The sequence below is a fragment of the Saccopteryx bilineata genome, chromosome X (genome assembly GCF_036850765.1).
Source record: "Saccopteryx bilineata isolate mSacBil1 chromosome X, mSacBil1_pri_phased_curated, whole genome shotgun sequence".
Taxonomy (NCBI): domain Eukaryota; kingdom Metazoa; phylum Chordata; class Mammalia; order Chiroptera; family Emballonuridae; genus Saccopteryx; species Saccopteryx bilineata.
Genome location: NC_089502.1, coordinates 131,871,858 through 131,895,692, shown reverse-complemented (window position 1 = coordinate 131,895,692; position 23,835 = coordinate 131,871,858). Strand labels below are relative to the sequence as shown.

Below are 23,835 nucleotides of genomic sequence, written 5' to 3'. Positions count from 1 at the left end.
ACAGGAGAGGCGCCCATCTGCTTCTCCACCCCTCCCCCTCTCCTTCCTCTCTGTCTCTCTCTTCCCCTCCCGCAGCTGAGGCTCCATTGGAGCAAAGATGGCCTGGGCGCTGGGGATGGCTCTGTGGCCTCTGCCTCAGGCACTAGAGTGGCTATGGTCGCAACATAGCGATGCCCAGGATGGGCAGAGCATCGCCCCCTGGTGGGCAGAGCATCGCCCTTGGTGGGCGTGCCGGATGGATCCTGGTCGGGCACATGCGGGAGTCTGTCTGACTGTCTCTCCCCGTTTCCAGCTTCAGAAAATTACAAAAAAAAAATCTTTATTAAAAATAAAACGGGCCTGACCAGGTGGTGGCGCAGTGGATAGAGCATTGGACTGGGATGCGGAAGACCCAGGTTCGAGACCTGAGGTCGCCAGCTTAAGTGCGGGGTCATCTGGTTTGAGCTAAGCTCACCAGCTTGGACCCAAGGTCGCTGGCTTGAGCAAGGGGTTACTCGGTCTGCTGAAGGCCCACGGTCAAGGCACATATGAGAAAGCAATCAATGAACAACTAAGGTGTCGCAAGGAAAAACTGATGATTGATGCTTCTCATCTCTCTCTGTTCCTGTCTATCCCTATCTATCCCTCTCTCTGACTCTCTGTCTGTCTCTGCAAATAAAAGAAAATAAAATAAAAATAAAACAGTATAAAGGGTGTTTGTGAGGAATAAATAAAATAATGTGTGGCAAGTGCTCATAATAGTACTTGGTACATCAGTGCTCAACAATGAACAGAGGATACTATCTGAGGAGCTAAAATTACCACACACGCAGTACGTGACTACAGACTGCCCAGGAGGCACGTTTAGGTTTTAAGGGCTCGGGACTGGAGTGACACCACAGGAGGTGAAAGGGAAGGCTTTGCAGGAAAGGCAGCCCTGGACCTGATGGGCGGAGAGTGCAGAATGGTGATTTCTAAATCTGTGGTGCACAGAGCCCCAGCCGTGGACTTCTGGGCAACCACACCATGGGTTTGCATCAAAGGCTGAAGGCCATCGTGGCAGAAGCTTGCAGTCACTACAGAGACACGGTAGATGGGTGGCCACCAGGGACTGGGGGTGGCAGCAAGAGGAAATGGCCAATGGGGGTGGGCTTTCTCTGTGCGGTGATGGAAATGTTCTCAAAGTAACTGTGGTGATGGATGTACGACTCTGAATAGACTGAAAACCACAGATTTGTGCATTTTAAATGGCTGAAATGTGTAGTGCGTGAATATTGTCTCAATAAAGTTATTATTACAGAAAAGGGGAGGGGAGGGGAGGGTAAAAATGAAGGGGGTGAGATGGCAAAGGATCAAGAAGCATTCCGTAGGGTTGTCTGGGGGCTCTGAGATATGGGCCAAGTTGGCATCGAGAGGAAGCCAGGAGCTATGTTTCCTGGGGACAGATCCTGCCATTCCAAGGTCATGGGCATTTGGCATTACTGCTGCCCGCTATTCCCTCAAATGCTATGTGTATGTGCGGCTCACACAGACCTGTTTTCCTTTTCCTTAAATCACCCCCTGGCCCTGGCCGGTTGGCTCAGCGGTAGAGCGTCGGCCTGGCGTGCGGGGGACACGGGTTCGATTCCCGGCCAGGGCACATAGGAGAAGCGCCCATTTGCTTCTCCACCCCCCCTCCTTCCTCTCTGTCTCTCTCTTCCCCTCCCGCAGCCAAGGCTCCATTGGAGCAAAGATGGCCCGGGCGCTGAAGATGGCTCCTTGGCCTCTGCCCCAGGCGCTAGAGTGGCTCTGGTTGCGGCAGAGCGACGTCTCGGAGGGGCAGAGCATCGCCCCCTGGTGGGCATGTTGGGTGGATTCCTGTCGGGTGCATGCGGGAGTCTGTCTGACTGTCTCTCCCTGTTTCCAGCTTCAGAAAAATACAAAAAAAAAAAATCACCCCCTGAACCCTGGCTGGGTAGCTCTATCGGTTGGAGCATCTTTCTTTTTTTCTTTTCTTCTTCTTTTTTTTTTTTAATACAGGGACAGAGAGAGAGTCAGAGAGAGGAACAGATGGGGACAGACAGACAGGAATGGAGAGAGATGAGAAGCATCAACCATCAGTTTTTCGTTGCGACACCTTAGTTGTTCATTGATTGCTTTCTCATATGTGCCTTGACCGTGGGCCTTCAGCAGATCCAGTAACCCCTTGCTCAAGCCAGCGACCTTAGGTCCAAGCTGGTGAGCTTTGCTCAAGCCAGATGAGCCCGCACTCAAGCTGGTGAGCTTGGGGTCTCAAACCTGGGTCCTCCGCATCCCAGTCCGACGCTCTATCCACTGCACCACTGCCTGGTCAGGCTGGAGCCTCTTTCTAATGCACCATGATTGCTAGTTCGATCCCTGGTTGGGGCACATACAAGAATCAACCAGTGAATGCATGGATGAGTGGGATGGTGGGTCAGCGTTTCTCTCTCTTTCTCTCCCTTCTTCTCTCTCTAAAATCAATAAATGAAAATTAAAAACAAATCACAGCCTCAACTCAGCTCATCACTTGGCTTTTAAAAAGAGAACTTCGTAAGGAAAAGGGAAGCAATGCTTCCCGACAGAAGCAGAAGAGGCCTACATTCAGGAGGAGGGCATGCTGAGGCCTAGCCCCCCCCCCCAGAGCCTGCAGACTGCACATTCAAAGGTGGTCCCCTCTTCCATGTGAGGTGGACAGTGAGCAAGTGCCCCCGGGCCACAGCGCCCCAAGGTCAGCCGCCCTCAACCATGGCCTCTTCCACCTACCTACCGAGTAATTCACTCCAAAGAGGCGGCAGGGCAGGGCTGTGGGAAGTTTTCAAATCCTTGAACTGTTGCCGCAGCCTACTCAGCACTCAGATGGCTCCCCGACACCAGGCGTCATCACTGTGAGCATCATCATACCACTTGCCTTGACAGTACTTACTATGCCGAGCACGTTACAAGTTATAGCTCTTAAATTGTTTTCAATTTATTGATATTTAGAAAGAAGAGAAGGGAGAGAGAAGAACATTGACTTGTTGTTCCGCTTACTCATGTGTTCACTGGTTCATTGTTGTATGTGTCCTCCTGGGGATTCAACCCAGCATTTCGGCATGGGGGGATGATGCTCTAACCGACTGAGCTACCCGGCCAGGGCCACAAATTATAGATTTTAACCCCTCCAACAAGGCCCACCAGATCATGTACCAGCATCCCCCTGAAGTCCCCATCTCTCCCCTGACCAAATCAACCTGTTTTATAAGTCAATCTCTTTTGTTTTATATGTCAGTCAGTATAATTACTACAGAAGATGAGGTACTCTCTCAAAAAACATACCACGGCAGAAGATGGGGCATCTGAATGAGAGAAAAACATAATTTAATCTTGGAGAGGGAGAAAGGTTACAAATAGAAATGACAGACTTTGTCCCTAGTCCCGTGATGGTGAACCTTTTTATAAAAACCACCCACTTTTGCAATGCTGGTCAACCTGGTCCCTCCCGCCCACTAGTGTGCATTCCAGCTTTCATGGTAGGCAGGAGCGGAGCAACCAAATGGCGCCGCAACTGGCCCACCATGAAAGGTGGACCGCCCACTAGTGGGCGGGAGGGACCAGGTTGACCAGCACTGCAAAAGTGGGTGCTTTTTATTTATTTATTTATTATTTACAGGGACAGAGAGAGAGAGAGAGAGAGAGAGTCAGAGAGAGGGATAGATAGGGACAGACAGACAGGAACAAAGAGAGATGAGAAGCATCAATCATCAGTTTCTCCTTGCGACACCTTAGTTGTTCATTGATTGCTTTCTTATATGTGTCTTGACCACGGGCCTTCAGCAGACCGAGTGACCCCTTGCCCGAGCCAGCGACCTTGGGTCCAAGCTGGTGAGTTTTTCGTTCAAGCCAGATGAGCCCGTGCTCAAGCTGGCAACCTCGGGATCTCGAACCTGGGTCCTCTGCATCCAAGTCCAACGCTCTATCCACTGCGCCACTGCCTGGTCAGGCTAAAAGTGGGCGGTTTTTATAAAAAGGTTTGCCATCACGGCCTGATGCTCAGTTGGTCAGAGCGTTGTCCCGAAATGCAATGGTTGTGAGTTCCATCCCTGGTCAGGGCAATTACAGAAGCAGATCAATCTTTCTCTCTCTAAAATCAATCAATAAATTTGCCTGATGTGCGGTGGCACAGTGGATAAAGCATTGACCTGGAACGCTGAAGTCGCCGGTTCAAAACCCTGGGCTTGCCTGGTCAAGGCACATATGGGGGAGTTGATGCTTCCTGCTCCTCCCCTCCCTTCTCTCTCTCTCACACACTCTTTTCTCCTCTCTAAAATGAATAAATAAAATCTTTTTTAAAGTTCTAAAATCAATCAATTAAAAACATTTTTTTTAAAATGGCAGACTTTGACAGTTGTGTGAACAGGGTCAGGACGGCAGAAGAGAAACCACTGATCATCACACAGGCTTTTAGCAGTTTGCCCTGAGCTCCTGCCAAGTCCAAGTCCTAAGGTACCATCACTAAAAAAGGCCAGGAGCCCCACACCACACGCCTTGCCTCCTGACCTGGGGGTCCTTCCCGCTGCCTAAGGAAACGGAGATGCTAATCTGCACGCACAACTCATCTTGCTCTTCCGAGGTCCACGCAGCACAAACTCAGCTTGCTCTTCCGAGGTCCACGCAGCACAAACTCACCTTGCTCTTCCTAGGTCCACGCAGCACAAACTCACCTTGCTCTTCCTAGGTCCACGCAGCTTTAGGATTTAAGTGTTTAAGAATGGTTTTACATGCGACTTTGAGAAAGGATGAAGAACTCCGATTTCTTGGGGACCTACTCTCAGCCCTTCCTACTTAGCCTTACCTTACTCTGGCCTGGGGTGGGGCTGACACTCCTGAGCTTCCACCGTGTACCCCAATATTCTCCTGATCTAGGGCAGGAAAGCCATCCTCCCTTACTAGGGAACACTGGGCAACTCAGTAAACAATAATGACCAGCCGGATGCACTCGGGATACATGTTCTGTGATTCCACAATCACAAAGTGTTAATCCTAATCCAGAGGGACCCGAAACATTGAAGACACGAACAAAGTCCGTCGATTCCACACCAAGGCTTTATTGTCTAGCTTGGCCAAGCGGCGGCAGCTCAACAGAGGTCTGAGGGAGAGCGCACGGGCCCTTTGTTCTGTAGTTATAGTTCTGTAAGTGGGAAGTACAGAAGCAAAAATTGTAATTAGGAGCCCCTTACCACTATTGGTTATAGTCATATGTCCTTTAACACGATAGGACCACGTTCAATTTGCAAGCCATACATTATTTTGGAGAAAACAAAATTTACAAGACAACACAATGGCAGTAAGATGCCTTTCTACATATTAAAAGGCATTCCTATATTATCTAGTGTTCATCTGCTATCTCTCTGTCCAAAGTCACACGTGTTAACCACACGCATTTACATAGGAGAGGTAGTTTCTGTGGGGACAAATGCCTGCAAATGGCTCATTGCTATAAGAAAAGGTTTATTTTGGCTTTTCTCTCCCTGTACCTGGCTAGCCATTCACCCCTTTGCATTTACAATACAATGCCAAGGGCCATCCTGGTCATGCCAATCACACAGTACAGAGACTATTTCTCACAATTTCTCTGCACACCTTAACCCAAATTAATAAAATGTTCTTCAAGCCTCCCAAAATATTAATATTGATTCTGTAGCTTTTGGCACTTTACAATACCTGCGGGGGAGGTGGCGCAGTGGCTCCTCACCAAGTCCTGCTGCATCAACACCTTCCTTAATCCCCTCATGAGCATTTGCTGAGCTCTGGACCTGGTGTTGCTGCTGCCAGCAGAATGCAATTGCCAAACATCAGTTACAGACCTACTGTGTGCAAAGACCTTAAGGAGGGGTTGGATGACCAGCCAGCCTCCCCCGCCCCACATGGCACCACATGTAATGTGGGCACAGGCCTTGCGCTCCAGCCAGTGGTCTAACAGAGGAGATTGCGGCTAACCAGCCCGAGCACTGACTATGTGTCAGGTGCTGCCATACAGACATGAATCCCTTAATCCTCAAAGCACTGCTCCTTTCTCCTGTGCTATTGTTCTTCAGCTCATTTTTTTTTTTTTTTTTTTGCATTTTTCTGAAGCTGGAAACAGGGAGAGACAGTCAGACAGACTCCCGCATGCGCCCGACCGGGATCCACCCGGCACGCCCACCATGGGGCGACGCTCTGCCCACCAGGGGGCGATGCTCTGCCCATCCTGGGCGTCGCCATGTTGCGACCAGAGCCACTCTAGCGCCTGGGGCAGAGGCCACAGAGCCATCCCCAGCGCCCGGGCCATCCCCAGCGCCCGGGCCATCTTTGCTCCAATGGAGCCTTGGCTGCGGGAGGGGAAGAGAGAGACAGAGAGGAAGGTGCGGCAGAGGGGTGGAGAAACAAATGGGCGCTTCTCCTGTGTGCCCTGGCTGGGAATCGAACCCGGGTCCTCTGCACGCTAGGCCGACGCTCTACCGCTGAGCCAACCGGCCAGGGCCTCTCTTCAGCTCACTTTAAAGGTGACAGCACTGAAGCTCAGAGATGTCAAGTAACTTTCCCAAGGTGAGGCAGCAGCAAGGGGACAAGTGGCATCCTACCCAGGCAGTCTGGACAACAATCCACTCAGCTCGAGTGACAGCAGTCGCCACCAGCACAGGGTCCTGCTTACAGTGGGCGCCCAATGAACACTCACCGAGAGGAACCGCGAGCTCCACGGGGCACAGGCAGAATATGAAGAGTGCTCCGCTGGGGGTGCCTCAGGCTGAGACAGGGCTATGGACCTGAATTCAGACTGTGAGAAGCCGAGAGGAAGTGAATCCTCAAAGGGAAAAGGGGTATTTCAGGCCGAGGGGAGCACAGGACCTAGGTGACCCCAAGGCAGCCTGACAGCTGAGGTCTGGTGATTCTACCTGCTGGCTAAAAGTATTTAAGCAGATCCAAGCAGCAGGTCCTCCTCCGTTATACTGTGCATATAACCCAATAACCCAGGCACTAAAAAGAAGAGTACATTTGGTAGTTTCCAGGGGGGGCAATTAAAAGGAAAGGAAACATTACTGGTGGATAATGGGAACATGTACCAATATTAGTATTGGAAGAACCTGTTGCTAAAGGAAAGAACCAAGAGGTAGCCCCTTGCCATTCTACAACAGCTCCCAGGTAAAGCACTCACAACTCATATCCATACGCCAATGTGCCCCCATGAAACAGAGAGCGACACGCTGCGGGCCTTCCCATCTTTTCTGGCCCTCACAACACTCAGCACAAACTTAGAAACAAAGTTGGACCCTCAAGAAATGCAGAGCCTGATCAGGTGCTGGCACAGTGGCTGGAGGATTGGCCTGGGATGCAGGGGACCCAGGTTCAAAACCCAAGGACACTGGCTTGAGCACGAGATCATAGACATGAATGACCCCATGGTCTCTGGCTCGAGCGCAAAGGTTGCTGGCTTGAAGCCCAAGGTCGCTGGCTTGAGCAAAGGGTCACTCACTCTGCTGTAGACCCTCGGTCAAGGCACATATGAGAAAGCAATCAATGAACAACTAAGGTGCCGCAATGAAGAATTGATGCTTCTCATCTTTCTCCCTTCCTGTCTGTTTCTGTCTCTCTCTAAAAATGGAAGGAAGGGGCCTGACCTGTGGTGGCGCAGTGGGATAAAGCGTCGACCTGGAACAATGAGTTTGCCGGTTCAAAACCTTGGGTTTGCCTGGTCAAGGCACATATGGGAGTTGATGCTTCCTGCTCCTCCCCCTTCTCTCTTTCTCTCCCCCCTCTCTAAAAATCAATAAATAAAATATTAAAAAAAAATGGAAGGAAGGGCCTGACCTGTGGTGGCGCAGTGGATAAAGCGTCGACCTGGAATGCTGAGGCCGCCGGTTCAAAACCCTGGGCTTGCCTGGTCAAGGCACATATGGGAGTTGATGCTTCCAGTTCCTCCCCCCCTTCTCTCTCTCTGTCTCTCTCTCCTCTCTCTCTGTCTCTCTCTCCTCTCTAAAAATGAATAAATAAAATAAAAATTTAAAAATTTAAAAATGAGGCCTGACCTGTGGTGGCGCAGTGGGTAAAGCGTCGACCTGGAAATGCTGAGGTCGCCGGTTCAAAACCCTGGGCTTGCCTGGTCAAGGCACATATGGGAGTTGATGCTTTCAGCTCCTCCCCCCTTCTCTCTCTCTCCTCTCTGTCTCTCTCTATCTCCCTCTCTCTCTCCTCTCTAAAATGAATAAATAAATAAATAAAAATTTAAAAATGGAAGGAAGGAAGGGAGGGAGGGAGGGAGGGGAAGGGAAGGAAGAGAAAGAAAGAAAGAAAAGAAAGAGAGAAAGGAAGAGAGAAAGAAAGAGAGAAAGAGAGAGGCAGAGTTGATGCCCTGACCAGATAGCTTGGTTGGTTAGCATCAGGCCAAGATGCAAAGGTTACAGATTTGATTCCCGGTCTGGGCACATACAGGAACAGACTGATATTTCTGTCTGTCTCTCCCTCCCTCCATCCCTCCCTTCCTTTCTCTTTCTCTCTCTCTCTCTCTCTCAAATCAATAAATAACATTTTAAAAATCCCTGGCTGGGCCCTGGCCGGTTGGCTCAGTGGTAGAGCATTGGCCTGACGTGCGGAAGTCCCGGGTTCGATTCCCGGACAGGGCACAGAGGAGAAGCGCCTATCTGCTTCTCCACCCCTCCCCCTCTCCTTCCTCTCTGTCTCTCTCTTCCCCTCCCACAGCCAAGGCTCCATTGGAGCAGAAGATGGCCCGGGCGCTGGGGATGGCTCCTTGGCCTCTGCCCCAGGTGCTGGAGTGGCTCTGGTTGCGACAGAGCGACGCCCTGATGGGCAGAGCATCGCCCCCTGGTGGGCGTGCCGGGTGGATCCCGGTCGGGCGCATGCGGGAGTCTGTCTGACTGCCTCCCCGTTTCCAGCTTCAGAAAAAATACAAAAAAATAAAAAATAAAAATAAATAAAAATCCCTGGCTGGATAGCTTGGTTGGTTGGTTAGGGCAGTGGTCCCCAACCCTGGGCCACGGACCGGTACCGATCCGTGGGCCATTTGGTACCAGTCTGCAGAGAAAGAATAAATAACTTACATTATTTCTGTTTTATTTATATTTAAGTCTGAACGATGTTTTATTTTTTAAAAATGACCAGATTCCCTCTGTTACATCCATCTAAGACTCACTCTTGACAATAATCTCGGTCACGTGATACATTTATCCGTCCCACCCTAAAGGGTGGTCCGTGAAAATATTTTCTGACATTAAACTGGTCCGTGGCCCAAAAAAGGTTGGGGACCACTGGGTTAGAGCATCGACCCAAAGCACAGAGGTTGCTGGTTGATCCCTAGTCAGGGCACACACAGGAACAGATCAATATTCCTGTCTCTCTCTCTCTCCCCCTTTCTCTCTCGCTAAAATCAATTTTTTTAAAATTTAACAAGAACAAAAAAGAAATGAAGAGTTGAATCTCATTAGGAATGCCAGGGTCTTGGGCAACCAAAGAATGACAGGATTCTGGGATAGATTATAATTAAACCCCAATAATAAAGACTTTTCTGAGGATGACATTATTTTTCTAAGTATGTGACCTAAAGAACCCTCAAAAGAATAAACCACAGGGCCCTGGCTGGTTGGCTCAATGGTAGTGTGTCGGTCTGGCGTGCAGGAGTCCCGGGTTCGATTCCCGGCCAGGGCACACAGGAGAGGCGCCCATCTGCTTCTCCACCCCTCCCCCTCTCCTTCCTCTCTGTCTCTCTCTTCCCCTCCCACAGCCAAGGCTCCATTGGAGCAAAGTTGGCCCGGGCACTGAGGATGGCTCTGTGGCCTCTGCCTCAGAGGTTGCAACAGAGCAACGCCCCAGATGGGCAGAGCATCGCCCCCTGGTGGGCATCCCAGGTGAATCCCGGTCAGGCGCATGGGGGAGTCTGTCTGACTGCCTCCTCGTTTCCAACTTCAGAAAAATACAAAGAAGAAACCATGGTACTACCTAGCACCAAGACTGAACACTCCCAAGTTTCCCACACCAACATAATGCACACAGAAGCTTATTTAATATTTTAAGTCTTTGCACATGTCTTTTCATATTCACACTTTCAAATGAGGGCAAATGGCTTTAAGCTAATCTTAACAGTAGAGAGAGCGTTCAATGATTCTAAAATAAAGTTTCCATCTAGAACTTGGTAAGAATGCCCCCTTAAGTTCCTTCAAATACATTAAAATCCCACAGATAAATTTCAGGCCCAACCACACAGCCCCTCCCTGCCTCTAAACTCCCAACCAAATAAAGAGGTGAACTTCAACAACCTTCCCTTTCCAGTGTTTGACTCTAATAGACCCTCTCCCTCACAGCTGGCTCTGATGGGGAGCGGGTGGTGAAGGGATCCGAAGTTTTACCACCCCAAAATGTGCCTTTTGGGATACTGATTTAAAGTGGTTATTAGAAAAACAGAAGCCTCTGAAAGAATCCCCCTCCCCCTGCCTGCCTAAAAGAATTCAGATAGAAAAACTTGCTTCAGGAAGGGAATCAGCAGAATCACCTTCGCCCTCGCACATTAATTAGCAGATGTGAGGGACAGGAAGAACTCAAGCAAAGCATGTTTTCCTGTGTCCCATTGTTTCGGGGTGGTCCAGCAAGAATACCGTATGCTTGCTCTTTCTCCTACCTGTGAATTACCCACTTCCTCTTCGGAATCCCGGACACCTGTACCTGCCCCCAGCCCTTCTCCTTCGTCCAGAATGGCGTATGCGCTTCAGCTGCCCAATGCCCCATTTGGGGTTCCATACCTTATGAACCCCCAGCATGTAGATCTGTAATAAACTTGTACATTTTCTCCTGTTAAACTGTCTCTGTTCGTTTGATTATTAGCCCAACTAGAAAAATTTAGAAGGTGGGAGTCAAGTTATTTTTTTGCGTCCCCTCCCCCCTCCCCAGTGCTTCCGGGTTCTTCCCTAGCAAATGCAGCGGGGGTTTCTCAAGCAAAAAGGATGAAAACAGAAGTACATATTGATAGTATTTATATCACTACCCTGAGATGTTTGTTAAATCCTGCCTTAAAAATATGCATGATGAAAAACGCAAAAAAAAAAAAAAAAAAGAAAAAAGAAAAAAAAAGAAAAACGCAAACTGGGAAGCATTTCGGCCACCTCCCCCTCCTATGAATGATGCAAATGAAGGCCCAATCACAAATACCCCCACCTTCCCGCAACAAAAAGCACGTTATAAGTGACTAAAGAACATTGCCCTTGATTTGTTTCCCTTCCTCGGTACGTATTTTAATACTCGGATCTTCACTATATGATAATTCTCTGAATTGTATACTTAAGTTCTGCGACCTTTTGTGGTATGCATGCTATACTGCAGTAAAAAAATGTTATAAAAATAGCTCACATTAACTTTAAAAAAGGCACTGCCAAGAAAACCAGCATGTAATCAGTTTCCGCGTTGCTTACCCCCACCCTACTACCTGCAACCACTTTACAGAACGTTAGAAGACACGAAACCTCCCTATCTAAAATTCTGCCAAATGACCTCAAAATGACCCTCTGCCCCGCTCATTTTGGGGCAGCCAGTCCGGGCACCAGCCCTCCTCCGTAGGTCCTAGCAGCGGCAGCTTCGCGGGCCGGGAGACTCATTCGTCTCGCTGCCACTTGAGGGGGCCGCAGCCCTGCCAGACCCCTGCGCAGCGCACGCCAGCAGCAGGGGCTCGCGCCCGGTCTCCCCGGCGGCGCCTCATCCGCCTCTGACAGTGGGTGACCCAAGGGTTCTGCACTCCCACCGCATACCCCGGGACGCCGCAAAACACGCAGCGGGGCCACCTTCGCAGCGGGCTGCAGCCATCTCTCGCGCATTTCCCTAGACGCAGAGCGGGCCGGCGCGCAAGCCCCGGCGAACCCCTACAGCCCGCCCCGTCTGCCCCAGTGCCCCCCACGCCGGCCGCTCAGATGGAGGGCCCCGCCAGGGCATCACATGTGGGCCTCTGCTCCCCACATCAAACACTCTTGCCGCCCACCCTAAGTCACCCCCAAGCTCACCCACTCACTCAGGCCAGTCGAGAGGGGACCCTGCCGCCCACACCGCGAGGGGCGCGGCCCTGGATCCAGTGCCCAGCCAAACCTGGGCAGAAAGAAGGGCGGTGATCCTACCTCGGCCGCGCCCCCGCCCCGCGCGCTCCAGAGCCGGTGCGCCGGGCAGCCGGCCGCCGGTCCGCCCCGCCCCCCCGAACCGGGGGCCAAACGCCCGCCGAACCGGGGGCCCTACCTGAAAACCGATGGTTGGGTGGCGAGTTGCGCACCGGGTTTGGCTCGGCCATCTTCCCGTGGAGCGGGGAGCCCCGCGCGGACCCCTGCGTCCCGGCTCCCGCCCCGCCGCCGCCGCCGCCGCCGCCGCCGCCGCCGTGCTCCATCAGGACGCGCCGACTGCACAGGATCTCTGCTGGGGCCGCCGCGCCGCACTGTGCGGGACCCGCCCGCGCCCGCACGCGTCCGCGTCCTCTCACGGCCTGCGCACACGGCGCGCACGTGCGATGTGCGCGCCACTTCTCACGCCGCGCACGCGCACCACGTGCACGTGCAAAGTGCACCCCGGTCCTCACGCAGCAGGCGCCTTCCTCGTGCACTTGCAGTGTGTGCGCTAGTTCTCAGAGCGTGCGAATACCGCGTGCACGTGCGATATGCACACCGGTCTTCACACAGTGCGCCTACACACACGACGTGCACACACCAATATAAACGCACCTCCTCATACCGTGCACACACTCAAAGCGTTATACACATAGGATGCTGTTTCTCACACAGCGTGTGAACAAAGCGCACACCCGATCACGCCCATGTTCCCACACGCTGTGCGCACACGTCCTGGCAAGGCGCGCAGACGTTCACACACACTGTCCACACACATACTCAGCGCTGCAGCTCTGGGAACAGCTTCTCGCTAAGGCCGCAGGCAGGCGCCCCTTGGGCCAGTGCCAACGTGTGCGGACGCGGGGACCCGCACAACAAGCAGTTAGGTACCAGTCCTTCAAATGCCCGGGTAGCAGCGCGGGGCTCTCCCTCGCCCCAGCCAGGCGCGCGGCCACCGAGGGCGGCACTCCAGCAAGCTAGCCCGTTCGACCTTCAAGGAAGGGCAGAGGCACGCAGTCTGAGAGCTACTCCATGGTTCCTTTCTTCCCGGGGCGCAAATAACTCACACTTGAGATATCTCGGCGAGGAAGGCGTCTCTGGGAAGACACGCGGGAAACTGTTAAACACGTAGTCTCCGGAGTAGGGGCCAGTGAGTGGGGGTGGGGGCGTCTTTCCCCTGGACGTTCTTTTACCCCTACCGTGAGCATTCATCATCTTTTCAAAATCATACATTTTGAAAAAGATCTTTGCAGAGCAAGCGCAGGCCTCCAGGTGTTCACCCAGGTGTACCCTACCAAGTGGTAATCCATCCAGGGGAGCCCCGGGCTGCTCCTTTCTCTGTTGGACCCTGACCAGCCCCTTGGAGGTTCTAACTCCCACCCTGAGGGGAGAAGGAAATACAGGATTAAAACGCGAATTAAGTTCAATAGAACTACAAGATTGCTTTGGGAGATGATGAAAATGTTCTAGAATTAGACTATGGTTGACTCTTTAAGTATACTAAAAACCACTGAATTGTACATTTTAAACTGGTGAATTTTATGGTGTGTAAATTATACAATTAAAGATGAAGAAGAAGAAAAAAGGCTGAAACCCCGCAGGAACAGAAAAGCTTGGGAAGAGTCCCTCTGTGGCACAAAAATATGGTGACTGTGTTGATGACACTCCCAAAGGTGTGCCGGGAGTGGGGTTGACTGGTGAGAAAGCCAGACCTGAGACACAATTGAGGAGGTAAGCAGGCATGTGGGGGCTCGTCCCTTGGCTGTGAAGAAAGTTGTTTCTAAGTTAATTAGGTCATAGGAGCTAATTAACCACCACTCCTTCGGGTTTGGTTTTTTTTTTGTTTTGTTTTGTTTTTTTACAGATGTTGGGTAGAGTTTATAATTCATCTATCACATTCTTGAGTCCATGGCTTGCTAACATGTCAGGGTAGCATCCCTGTCTAGTTTTATTGTTTTTCCCTTTTTTACTTTCTCTTCCACTTCGTCCTCTATTAGTAGATACCTGTTTAATATATTTTTCTGGCTGTATTTTTCAAACATAGTGAAGATATGCATGGTTTGAATTTATGAAAATGATATTGCACAATAGTTATGATCTTATCTCTGATCCCGTGCTCAAGCCGGCCACCCCATGGCTCAAGCTGGTGAGCCGACCCTCAAGCCTACAACCTCAGGGTTTCGAACCTGGGTCCTCAGCATCCCAGGTCAACACTCTAGCCACTGCGCCACCTGTCAGGTGTGGGTTTTAAAATGTTGCAAATATTTCACACTAGTCAACTAACCTTTTTTTCCCTCTCATTAAACTTTGTGTTAATAGGTCTCAAAATTCTGTGCCAGGTTTTTGGTTGTTTCCATTAAAAAATACTGATTTTAAAAACTGCCACACACACAATAAAACCCCAAATGGTCCACAAAACATCTCCTTTCCTTCTGAAGGTTTCCCAATGCATTGTGATCATTTCCCTACTCAATGTAAAATGGCCAATTGAAACAAAGAGGTCTGAGGCCATCTTTCCACAACTGATTAAGACTGGGGTGGCAGGTATTGGGAATAATATTTATTTAGCCTTCAGAGCTGTCTGGGAAGAACTGGCAACTTGACTTTGCCAGCTCCAGCTGCCTTGTCTACTGCCTTGATAGCACCCACAGAAGCTGTCTGTCTCGTGTCACGAACAGCAAAACGGCCCAGAGGAGGACAGAGAAACTTTTGACACACACGGGCTCGCCAGGAACCATACTGATGATGGCAGCATCAACAGATTTTAAAAACGTTGGGCCATCTTCCAGCTTTTTCCCAGAATGACAATCAGTCTTCTTCAGTTCAGCAAATTTGCAAGCAATAGGAGCTGTGTGACAACCCTGCACAGGTGCTTGTCCAGCACTGATTTGGTCCGGGTAGTTCAAGATAATCATCTGAGTCAGGGGTCCCCAAACTTTTTACACAGGGGGCCAGTTCACTGTCCCTCAGACCGTTGGAGGGCCGCCACATACAGTGCTCCTCTCACTGACCACCAATGAAAGAGGTGCCCCTTCCGAAAGTGCGGCCGGCCGGATAAATGGACTCAGGGGGCCGCAGTTTGGGGACACCTGATGAGCTATGAAGCCAGCTGCTTCCATTGGTGGGTCTGTTTTGCCATCACCAGCCACACTATCACAATATACTTTTTTTTTTAAGAAATGTTAATTTTTGTTGATTTTAGAGAGAGAAAAGGAGGGCCCGAGAGAGAGAGACAGGAACATTGACCTTTCCTGTATGAGTCCTAAATGAGGATCAAACCAGCAAGCTCTAGGCTTCAGGGTGATACTAACCAACTATGCTATCTGGCCAGGATACAACGAGCACATTTGACAGACATATCCTTTTTATTTTTTTTATTTAGATTTTTTTTTTTTTTACAGAGACAGAGAGATTGACAGGGACAGACATACAGGAACGGAGAGATGAGAAGCATCAATCATTTGTTTCTCGTTGCGCATTGCAACATCTTAGTTGTTCATTGATTGCTTTCTCATATGTGCCTTGACTGCGGGCCTTCAGCAGACCGAGTAACCCCTTGCTCAAGCCAGTGACCTTGGGCTCAAGCTGGTGAGCTTTTTTGCTCAAACCAGATGAGCCTGCGCTCAAGCTGGTGACCTCGGGGTCTCAAACCTGGGTCTTCTGCATCCCAGTCCGATGCTCTATCCACTGCGCCACCACCTGGTCAGGTTTTTTTTTTTTTAATTTTTTATTTATTCATTTTAGAAAGGAGAGTGGGGGAGAGAGAAGGCGGGGAGGAGCAGGAAGCACAACTCCCATATGTGCCTTGACCAGGCAAGCCCAGGGTTTCGAACCGGCAACCTCAGCATTTCCAGGTCGATGCTTTATCCACTGCGCCACCACAGGTCAGGCTGGTCAGGTTTTATTAAGATTTTATTTATTCATTTTTAGAGAGATGGGAGAAAGAGAGAGAGAGAGAGAGAAGGGAGGAGGAGCAGGAAGCATCACCTCCCATATGTGTCTTGACCAGGCAAGCCCAGGGTTTCAAATGGGCGACCTCAGCGTTCTATGTCAACACTTTATCCACTGCGCCACCACAGGTCAGGCTTGACAGACGTGTTCTTAACACTGAAGCCCACATTGTCCCCAGAGAGAGCTTCACGCAAAGCTTCATGGTGCATCTCAACAGACTTGCCTTCAGTTGTAATGTTGACAGGAGCAAAGGGGGGCGCCGTGCTGCGTTTGGGAAGACCAGTCTGCACTTGGCCCACAGGGACAGTACCAATAGCACCGACTTCGACTTCGTAGGCACCCGAGAGGAGCAGACGCAGGGGCGTGGCAGTTAAATGAGTTGAAGCTTCAAGCAGTGTGGTTCCATTTGCATTGCCATCTTTATGGGTGACTTTCCACCCCCTGAACCAAGGCATGTTAGCACTTAGCTCCAGCGTGCTGTCACCATCCCAACCAGAAATTGGCACAAATGCTACAGTGTCAGAGTGGCAGCCAACTTTCTTACTGTAGGTGCTGACTTCTCTGACGATTTCCTCTTTTCTCTTCCGGCTGTAGGGTGGCTCAGTGGAATCCACTTTGTAAACACCAACAATCAGTTGTTTCACACCCAGCGGGTAAGCCAGAAGGGCATGCTCACAGGTCTGCTCATTCTTAGAGACGCCTGCTTCCAGTTCACCAACACCAGCAGCAACAATCAAGACAGCACAGTCAGCCTCAGATGTGCCTGTAATCGTGGTTTTGATAGTCTCTGTGTCCTGGGGCATCAATGATGGTCACATAATACTTGCTGGTCTCAAGTTTCCGCGGGGACATATCAATGGTGATACACGCTCACGTTCAGCTTTCAGTTTAGCCAAGACCCAGGCGGACGTGAAGGAGCCCTTCCCCATCTCAGCAGACCCGTTCTCAAGTTTTTCAGTGGCTCTTCTGTCGATCCCAGCACAGTGTAGCTCAGAGGGCCTGTAGTGGTAGACCTGCCACAATCAACATGTCCATTGATGACGATGTTGATGAGTCTTGTCTTTTCCCATTTTGGCTTTGATTTAGTGGTGACTTTCACCACGCCTGTGTTCTGATGGCAAACCCGTTGCAAAAAAGCTCAACAAACCTTTTCTAAGATTGGCAAATCTTAACTTTCATGCCAAAACCAACCCACTTAAAAGCTGCTTATATAGAAACAATCAAACTTATAGAAAAGTTTCAAGAATAAGAGTTTACAAAGGACATTCATATATCTTTTCTACTCAGATTCACCTATCACTGCCACTTGACCCCATTCATTTGATCATTTGTACTTCTATCTGATCTCTACTTAATATCAACTAGTTTGAAAGTGGCACACATATGCTTTGCCTTTTCTCTTAACTACTTCAATGTGTACTTCCTAGTGAGGATATTCTCGCACAACCACATTAGTTATCAACTTAGTAAATATCACATATATACTATTTTCTCTAATTGGCTCACTCTTCACTGTGGAGGTACTATTTTTCTTTCAATGTATAAGCAACCTGTGGGGAGATGTTTTAAGGCCATACAAATATTCTATTCCTTGTGAAAACTTGCCCTAGGTTTAGCATCTACGGACAGTTCTTGCTTGATCCTATCTTTCCCATGGTTACAAAATAAAATCTATCAATTTTTCCTCTTATGGTTTATGCTTTAAGAGCTTTTCTTTTTTTTAATTTATTCATTTTAGAGAGGAGAGGGAGAGACAGAGGGAGAGAGAGAGAGGAGAGATAGAGAGAGAGAAGGGGGGGGGAGGAGCTGGAAGCATCAATTCCCATATGTGCCTTGACCAGGCAGGCCCAGGGTTTTGAACCAGCGACCTCAGCATTTCCAGGTCGACGCTTTATCCACTGTGCCACCACAGGTCAAGCTAAGAGCTTTTCAAAATGCATATATAAAAAATCAAATTGCAGGAAGTTTACAACAGCCCTTAGACCTCAGGGGAGTTGGGAGTGACAGGGAAAAGGGGAAACTGAAGCTGTATTATCAGGTACTTAGTAGAAGGAAGGAAATCAAGATTGAAGAGGTCTTCTTTAGTGTATGCCTCCCCAGCCCCAAGATATTTTCCACCATTCTAGTTACCTTAAATGTCAAGTCACTTATTTCCTGGATATGATGTGACAGAGAGATCCATGCTTACTTTTCTCTGTAAAGTGGTTTTCCCGGCAAACCACTTTTATCATGGATCATATCCCCACAGGTTCACGGGCTTAATTCTGAGCTCTCCAGCCTGACAGTCTAGTCTACTACGGCATTATTTATTGCTATGGCTTATGCTGTGACTCAGTGGTTCTCAAAGTGTGCACCAGGGCGCACTGGTGCGCCCTAGATTTCCAGGTGCGCCCTATGGTATTCCAGAGAAATATGTGCCTGTTGGGGACCAGAAAACCAACAGGGTTTTTGGAGTTTAGATTTTTGGGGGACAGAAGTGTGGGGAATTGGCTGTAAGCTGACAGTCTGCTCAACCCCCCACCTCACTTGCCTGATTACGTTGCAAAAGGCTGTTAAGCTGTGGTGCTGGATTGTTTACACTGCCCCCCATGTTCCCCGGAGGCAAGTTTCTTCTATCCTTTGTCTGGTGTAAAGTTAAGATGACATGTATGGTGGGAGTTTTCTGCACTCAACCCAAGAGTAAAAAGAAAGGAATTCTTTAATGTATTGACAAGGAAATGAGAGTTTGCCTTTCAAATATATGCCCAAACATTGAAGAAATCGCTAGGGCACATCAGGCTCATGTTTCTCATAGACACAAGAATGAAAAAACTTAACACATTTGTGCCAAGACCTGCCAAATTTACTAAATCTTGCTAAGAATGTATCTCTATATATAAAAAGATAACTTTTTGTCGTTTTTTAAATTTTTAACCCTTTTTATGAATTCTAAAAAGCATAACTAAAAAAATGTAACAAAAATATTTTTTAATGTCAGAATAAATTTAATGTATTTATTTTGTTTAATTACCATAAAAAGCACGCTTGGACTTTATATATTTTTGACTTAATTATTATATTTCTCAGAAATTTGTATATAGTGAGCCTACAATTATTTGTAGGATTTTAAATGTGCCCAAATTCAAAAAGTTTGAGAACCACTGGTGTGACTCAATCTGGAGTTCCTCTTTTTTAGAATTCCCTTAGAAATTCATAATTTCCACATGAACTTATTTTAGAATCAGTCTACCACCCCTCATCCTACTGGAATATTAAATGGTATCTATATTAAAGTCAGGTTATTTTGTGGAGAATTGGCATTTTTATAACATGTCATATCATCTATGAACACATCTATTTGAGCCATGTTAAAAACACAAGTTTGCGCCTGACCTGTGGGGCACAGTGGATAAAGCGTTGACCTGGAAATGATGAGGTTGCCGGTTCGAAACCCTGGGCTTGCCTGGTCAAGGCACATATGGGAGTCGATGCTTCCAGCTCCTCCCCCATATCTCTCTCCTCTCTCTCTCTCTCCCTCACTCCTCTCTAAAATGAATAAATAAAATAAAAATTAAAAAGAACCCCCCCAAAAAAAACACAAGTTTGCTGGGGTTGTTTTCCCCATTAGGTTAACTTCATAGTTGATTATCTTCAAACTTGTATCTGGTAGTGTAGTGCAGTGGTTCTCAAATTCCTTGTCTCAGAGTCCCTTCAAGAGCAGGGGCTGGAAGCACGGGCTGTGTGCTAAATCAAGCCCGCCACCTATTTCTGTTAATAGTTTTATTGGAATACGACCACAGTCATTTGTTTACGTGTTGACTACAGCTGTTTTTGTGGCACGATGGAGTTTAAAACACACTGTATGACCTACAAAACATAAAATATTTACTATCTGTTTTTTGTTTTGTTTTTTTTTAATTTTTCTGAAGCCGGAAACTGGGAAAGACAGACTCCCGCATGCGCCCAACCGGGATCCACCCGGCACGCCCACCAGGGGGCATGCTCTGCCCCTCCGGGGCGTTGCTCTGTCGCGACCAGAGCCACTCTAGTGCCTGGGGCAGAGGCCATAGAGCCATCCTCATCACCCAGGCCATCTTTGCTCCAATGGAGCCTCGGCTGCGGGAGGGGAAGAGAGAGAGAGGAAGGAGAGGGGTAGGGGTGGAGAAGCAGATGGGCGCCTCTTCTGTGTGCCCTGGCCGGGAATCGAACCCGGGACTTCTGCACGCCAGGCCAACGCTCTACCACTGAGCCAACCAGCCAGGGCTACTATCTGGTCTTTTAGAGAGAGTTCACCAACCCCCTCACTTACCCCTAAATTGACACTCAGATAACTTCTATATGTTAATGGCAGTGGGTGTTAAGTTTCCCAAAACCCTTTTTCACTTGAAAGCACAAATGGAGTATTGGCAACATGGTCAGTTGTTCTTGAAAGGAGAGGTTCATTTTGTGTGCTGTATCTATGAATAGGGATATATCAGAAAAATTTTCAAAAACTTCATTAGTTCGAAAAGAAGTCCAATGTTTTAACATACTTTTAATGAAAAAAACAAAAGAACAAAAAATTGAGAAGAGCGGCACTATTTCACATTTTTGCAAATCTCTTCAGAGTCTTGTATCTGCTTTTGTATTTAATGTGTTGGAGTCTGTTATTTTAGTTAAACCATATGAAGAAAATCTGGCCTCAGAGGAATGTACATAGTTGTAAACGGGAAAATATTTTAATATCCTTTTTAGATAACTGTATATGTTCTTGTTTGATACTACACTTAATCTTGAGAAATGATCCTTTCTGAAAGGTTCCCTGCAGTGTGGAATCTAACACTGAATCAATGGTCTTTAAATACTATTCCATTAAAAAGCACTCATCGCTGAGAAAAATATTGGCAAAGCCATGATTTTCCAAATGTCAAAACATCTCATTCCACCATACTTTATTTATTTATTTATTTATTTATTTTTCATTTTTCTGAAGCTGGAAACAGGGAGAGACAGACAGACTCCCGCATGCGCCCGACCGGGATCCACCCGGCACGCCCACCAGGGGCGATGCTCTGCCCACCCTGGGCGTCGCCATGTTGCGACCAGAGCCACTCTAGAGCCTGAGGCAGAGGCCACAGAGCCATCCCCAGCGCCCGGGCCATCTTTGCTCCAATGGAGCCTTGGCTGCGGGAGGGGAAGAGAGAGACAGAGAGGAAAGTGCGGCGGAGGGGTGGAGAAGCAAATGAGCGCTTCTCCTGTGTGCCCTGGCCGGGAATCGCACCCGGATCCTCCGCACGCTAGGCCGATGCTCTACCGCTGAGCCAACTGGCCAGGGCTCCACCATATTTAAAAAGCCACTCATTAATACCATCACTGATCTCTTCAGAAGTCTTGACTGGCAAGCCGTCAAGCTAGTGGTAGCAGAATCTAGTTTTCCAAGTTCTTTCAGTTGCAAGCTCAAATTTTATCACTGCCACCAATGCAGCAGTTGTTCTCCTTGATGTGAGACTCATTTCATTCACTGTGAGAAGAGCTGATCACAAACCCGTTTGGCTAACCAGTCAATTCTTTCAAGTAAAAATGGTGTTCCACCAAAAGCAGCGGCCAGTTTGCAGCTGAAACAATCACACTTTTCCCCTTGAGACAATTGTGCTTCCCAGGATGAGCAGAAGTGCTTTCTTCATGTAACACTTCCTATTTTGTCCCATGAGATATTACAAATATTTGTACTCAAGGGTTGGATTTAATAAGATTAAAATTTTTTATTGCTGGTCAGGAACATTCGAACTAAAATTGATTAAGAAAATTTTGAGTTACTATGTTTTCTTTTGGTAGATAAACTTTATCAAGAAAATTCCAATTGCTCTTAGATTTCTGATATTAAAAATCATAAACTATATATTAAACTGTATCAAATTTGCAAAAATCCAACCAATTCTATACCTGACAGCCCAGTGGGTCAAATCAGCAATGAGACTTTTGAATCTGTCCCCACATTCTGACCTGCCATTTACAAGTTGTGAACTGAACTAAGCCTGGGCTGGATCAGAAAAGACTGGCTTTTTAAAAAGTGCTCCAAGTTGAACCCTGGCCAGGTAGCTCATTTGGATAGAGCACTGCCAAGGTTGTGGGTTTGATGCCCAGTGAGGGCACACACAAGAATCAATGAGTGCATAGGTAAGTGAAGAAAAAAATTGATCTCTCTCCTAACCTGTGGTGGAGCAGGGGATAGTGGAATGCTGAGGTCACCAGTTTGAAACCCTGGGCTTGCCTGCTCAAGGCACATATGGGAGTTGATGCTTCCTGCTCCTCCCCGCCTTCTCTTTCCTAAAATAGTCTTTAAAATTAAAAAAAAAACTGATCTCTCTCTAAAAGTCAATAAATGAACTACAACCAACCAAACAAAAAACCACAAGTGAGCAAGTTGACCTGAGGATAAATACCTACTTCACCCACGTTATCTTTGCATAGTACAAAATAACGTCTGTTGAATGTGATCTTAGCACTTTGAGGTCATCCTGGACAACTGATTTACCATGACAAAAAAGTCATTGGCAGCACAGGTATATACCAAATTTACTCACCATAAAAATGCAATCCCATATTTGAAGTCTGATTGAATGAATTTATCTGAACCAAATAACCAAAACCACAAAAATAAAAACTAGATATATTTATATCACATGTAATTTTTAAAAATTACATTTTCAGAAAAGAAACTATCATGAACCAAAGTAGTTAAAGATGTCAGTTTGAAAAGAATCATTGCATACGGTGTTATCAGTTATTTCAGATTATTTTCTCACTGCAATTATTTTGCATTTTTTTACATAATTCCACATGATGGAATAGGAAACCTCCAAATCTGTCGGTACTAATTAGCTTTCATAAATCTGGGATGCAGGAGGACTCATTAGACTAAAGAATGAAATATGACCAGAGCTGCGACTATGAATAACTACGAACTTTCTCTAAAAGAAATATAGAGCAGTTGGTATTTTGCAAAACATCTTCAAGCAATTTAGAGGCTTCCATCTGTTAGTCTTACACTGAGTTAAATGGGAATGGTAGCAATTATTTTAAATAGTGTCAACATGAATATACAAATATATATTTTACATGTTTCTTTTATTATAGGATCCAAAGACTACAAGTAAAAGGAATGGTAGACAAAGAGTATCAGAGATGTGCGTGTTCTTGCCCACAATCCTGGATAGCGACGGAAAGTGGTAACCACTGCTCAACATGCATTCATTAACAGAGACCAAGTCCCCACTAAGTCTGCGATGCTGCAGGTGCCGCTCTCCTCCCCATCCCCATCCCCATCCCACAGGGGAGGAAGGAGCCTGAAGCTCAGGATGCTGGAGGTCCCCGTGGTCACCTGCAGGTCAAGGGCAGGGTGGGGGCTGGCACACAGCCTCTTGACCCCAGGGCCGTGCTCTTCACTCTGTCACACTGCCTCCCAGGTCCCTGGCAACCAGGGGGACTGGGACACAGTCCAATACCCTCCAAGCTCCTCACTCTCAATGCCCGCAAGGCTAGTCTTATCTCACTTAAGACTGAGACTCAGTTCAGATTTTTACTCTTCTGAATAGGAAGAAGAAAAAAATAAAACAGAAAACAAGGCTCTATCTAAACGATGGTAGTTTATGGTAAATCAACAACCGAAATTGGTGTGTGAAAGCTCATGGGGTCCAAACAGCACAGATGAAACTCCCTCTTGTGAAACAGCATCAAGATCTCAATCTCTCACAACACAAATCTTTTTTATGTTTATGACAGTCAGTAACATAGAGAACCTCCCTTTCATTCTGATACTTGAACAGTGACGCCACAGCGAGGACTGAAC

The 23,835-nt window shown here is 48.0% G+C and overlaps 1 protein-coding gene and 1 pseudogene across 4 annotated transcripts in view; both read right to left on the bottom strand.

Moving 5' to 3' along the window:
* Positions 1-12,454, bottom strand: part of MAP7D2 (MAP7 domain containing 2) — a 134,814-nt gene extending 122,360 nt beyond the window's left edge. For 3 of the 4 annotated variants that reach the window (XM_066250094.1, XM_066250095.1, XM_066250096.1), the window contains exon 1: positions 12,217-12,454. In XM_066250094.1, coding sequence (XP_066106191.1) covers positions 12,217-12,361 — 145 coding nt within the window. In that variant the 5' untranslated portion in view covers positions 12,362-12,454. Of the gene's footprint in view, positions 1-11,998; positions 12,061-12,216 lie in introns of those variants that run through there. The other variant, XM_066250098.1, reaches the window with a different exon arrangement.
* A 2,194-nt stretch (positions 12,455-14,648) lies between these two features.
* Positions 14,649-17,098, bottom strand: LOC136317864 (elongation factor 1-alpha 1-like; annotated as a pseudogene).
* Between the last annotated feature and the right edge of the window lie 6,737 nt (positions 17,099-23,835).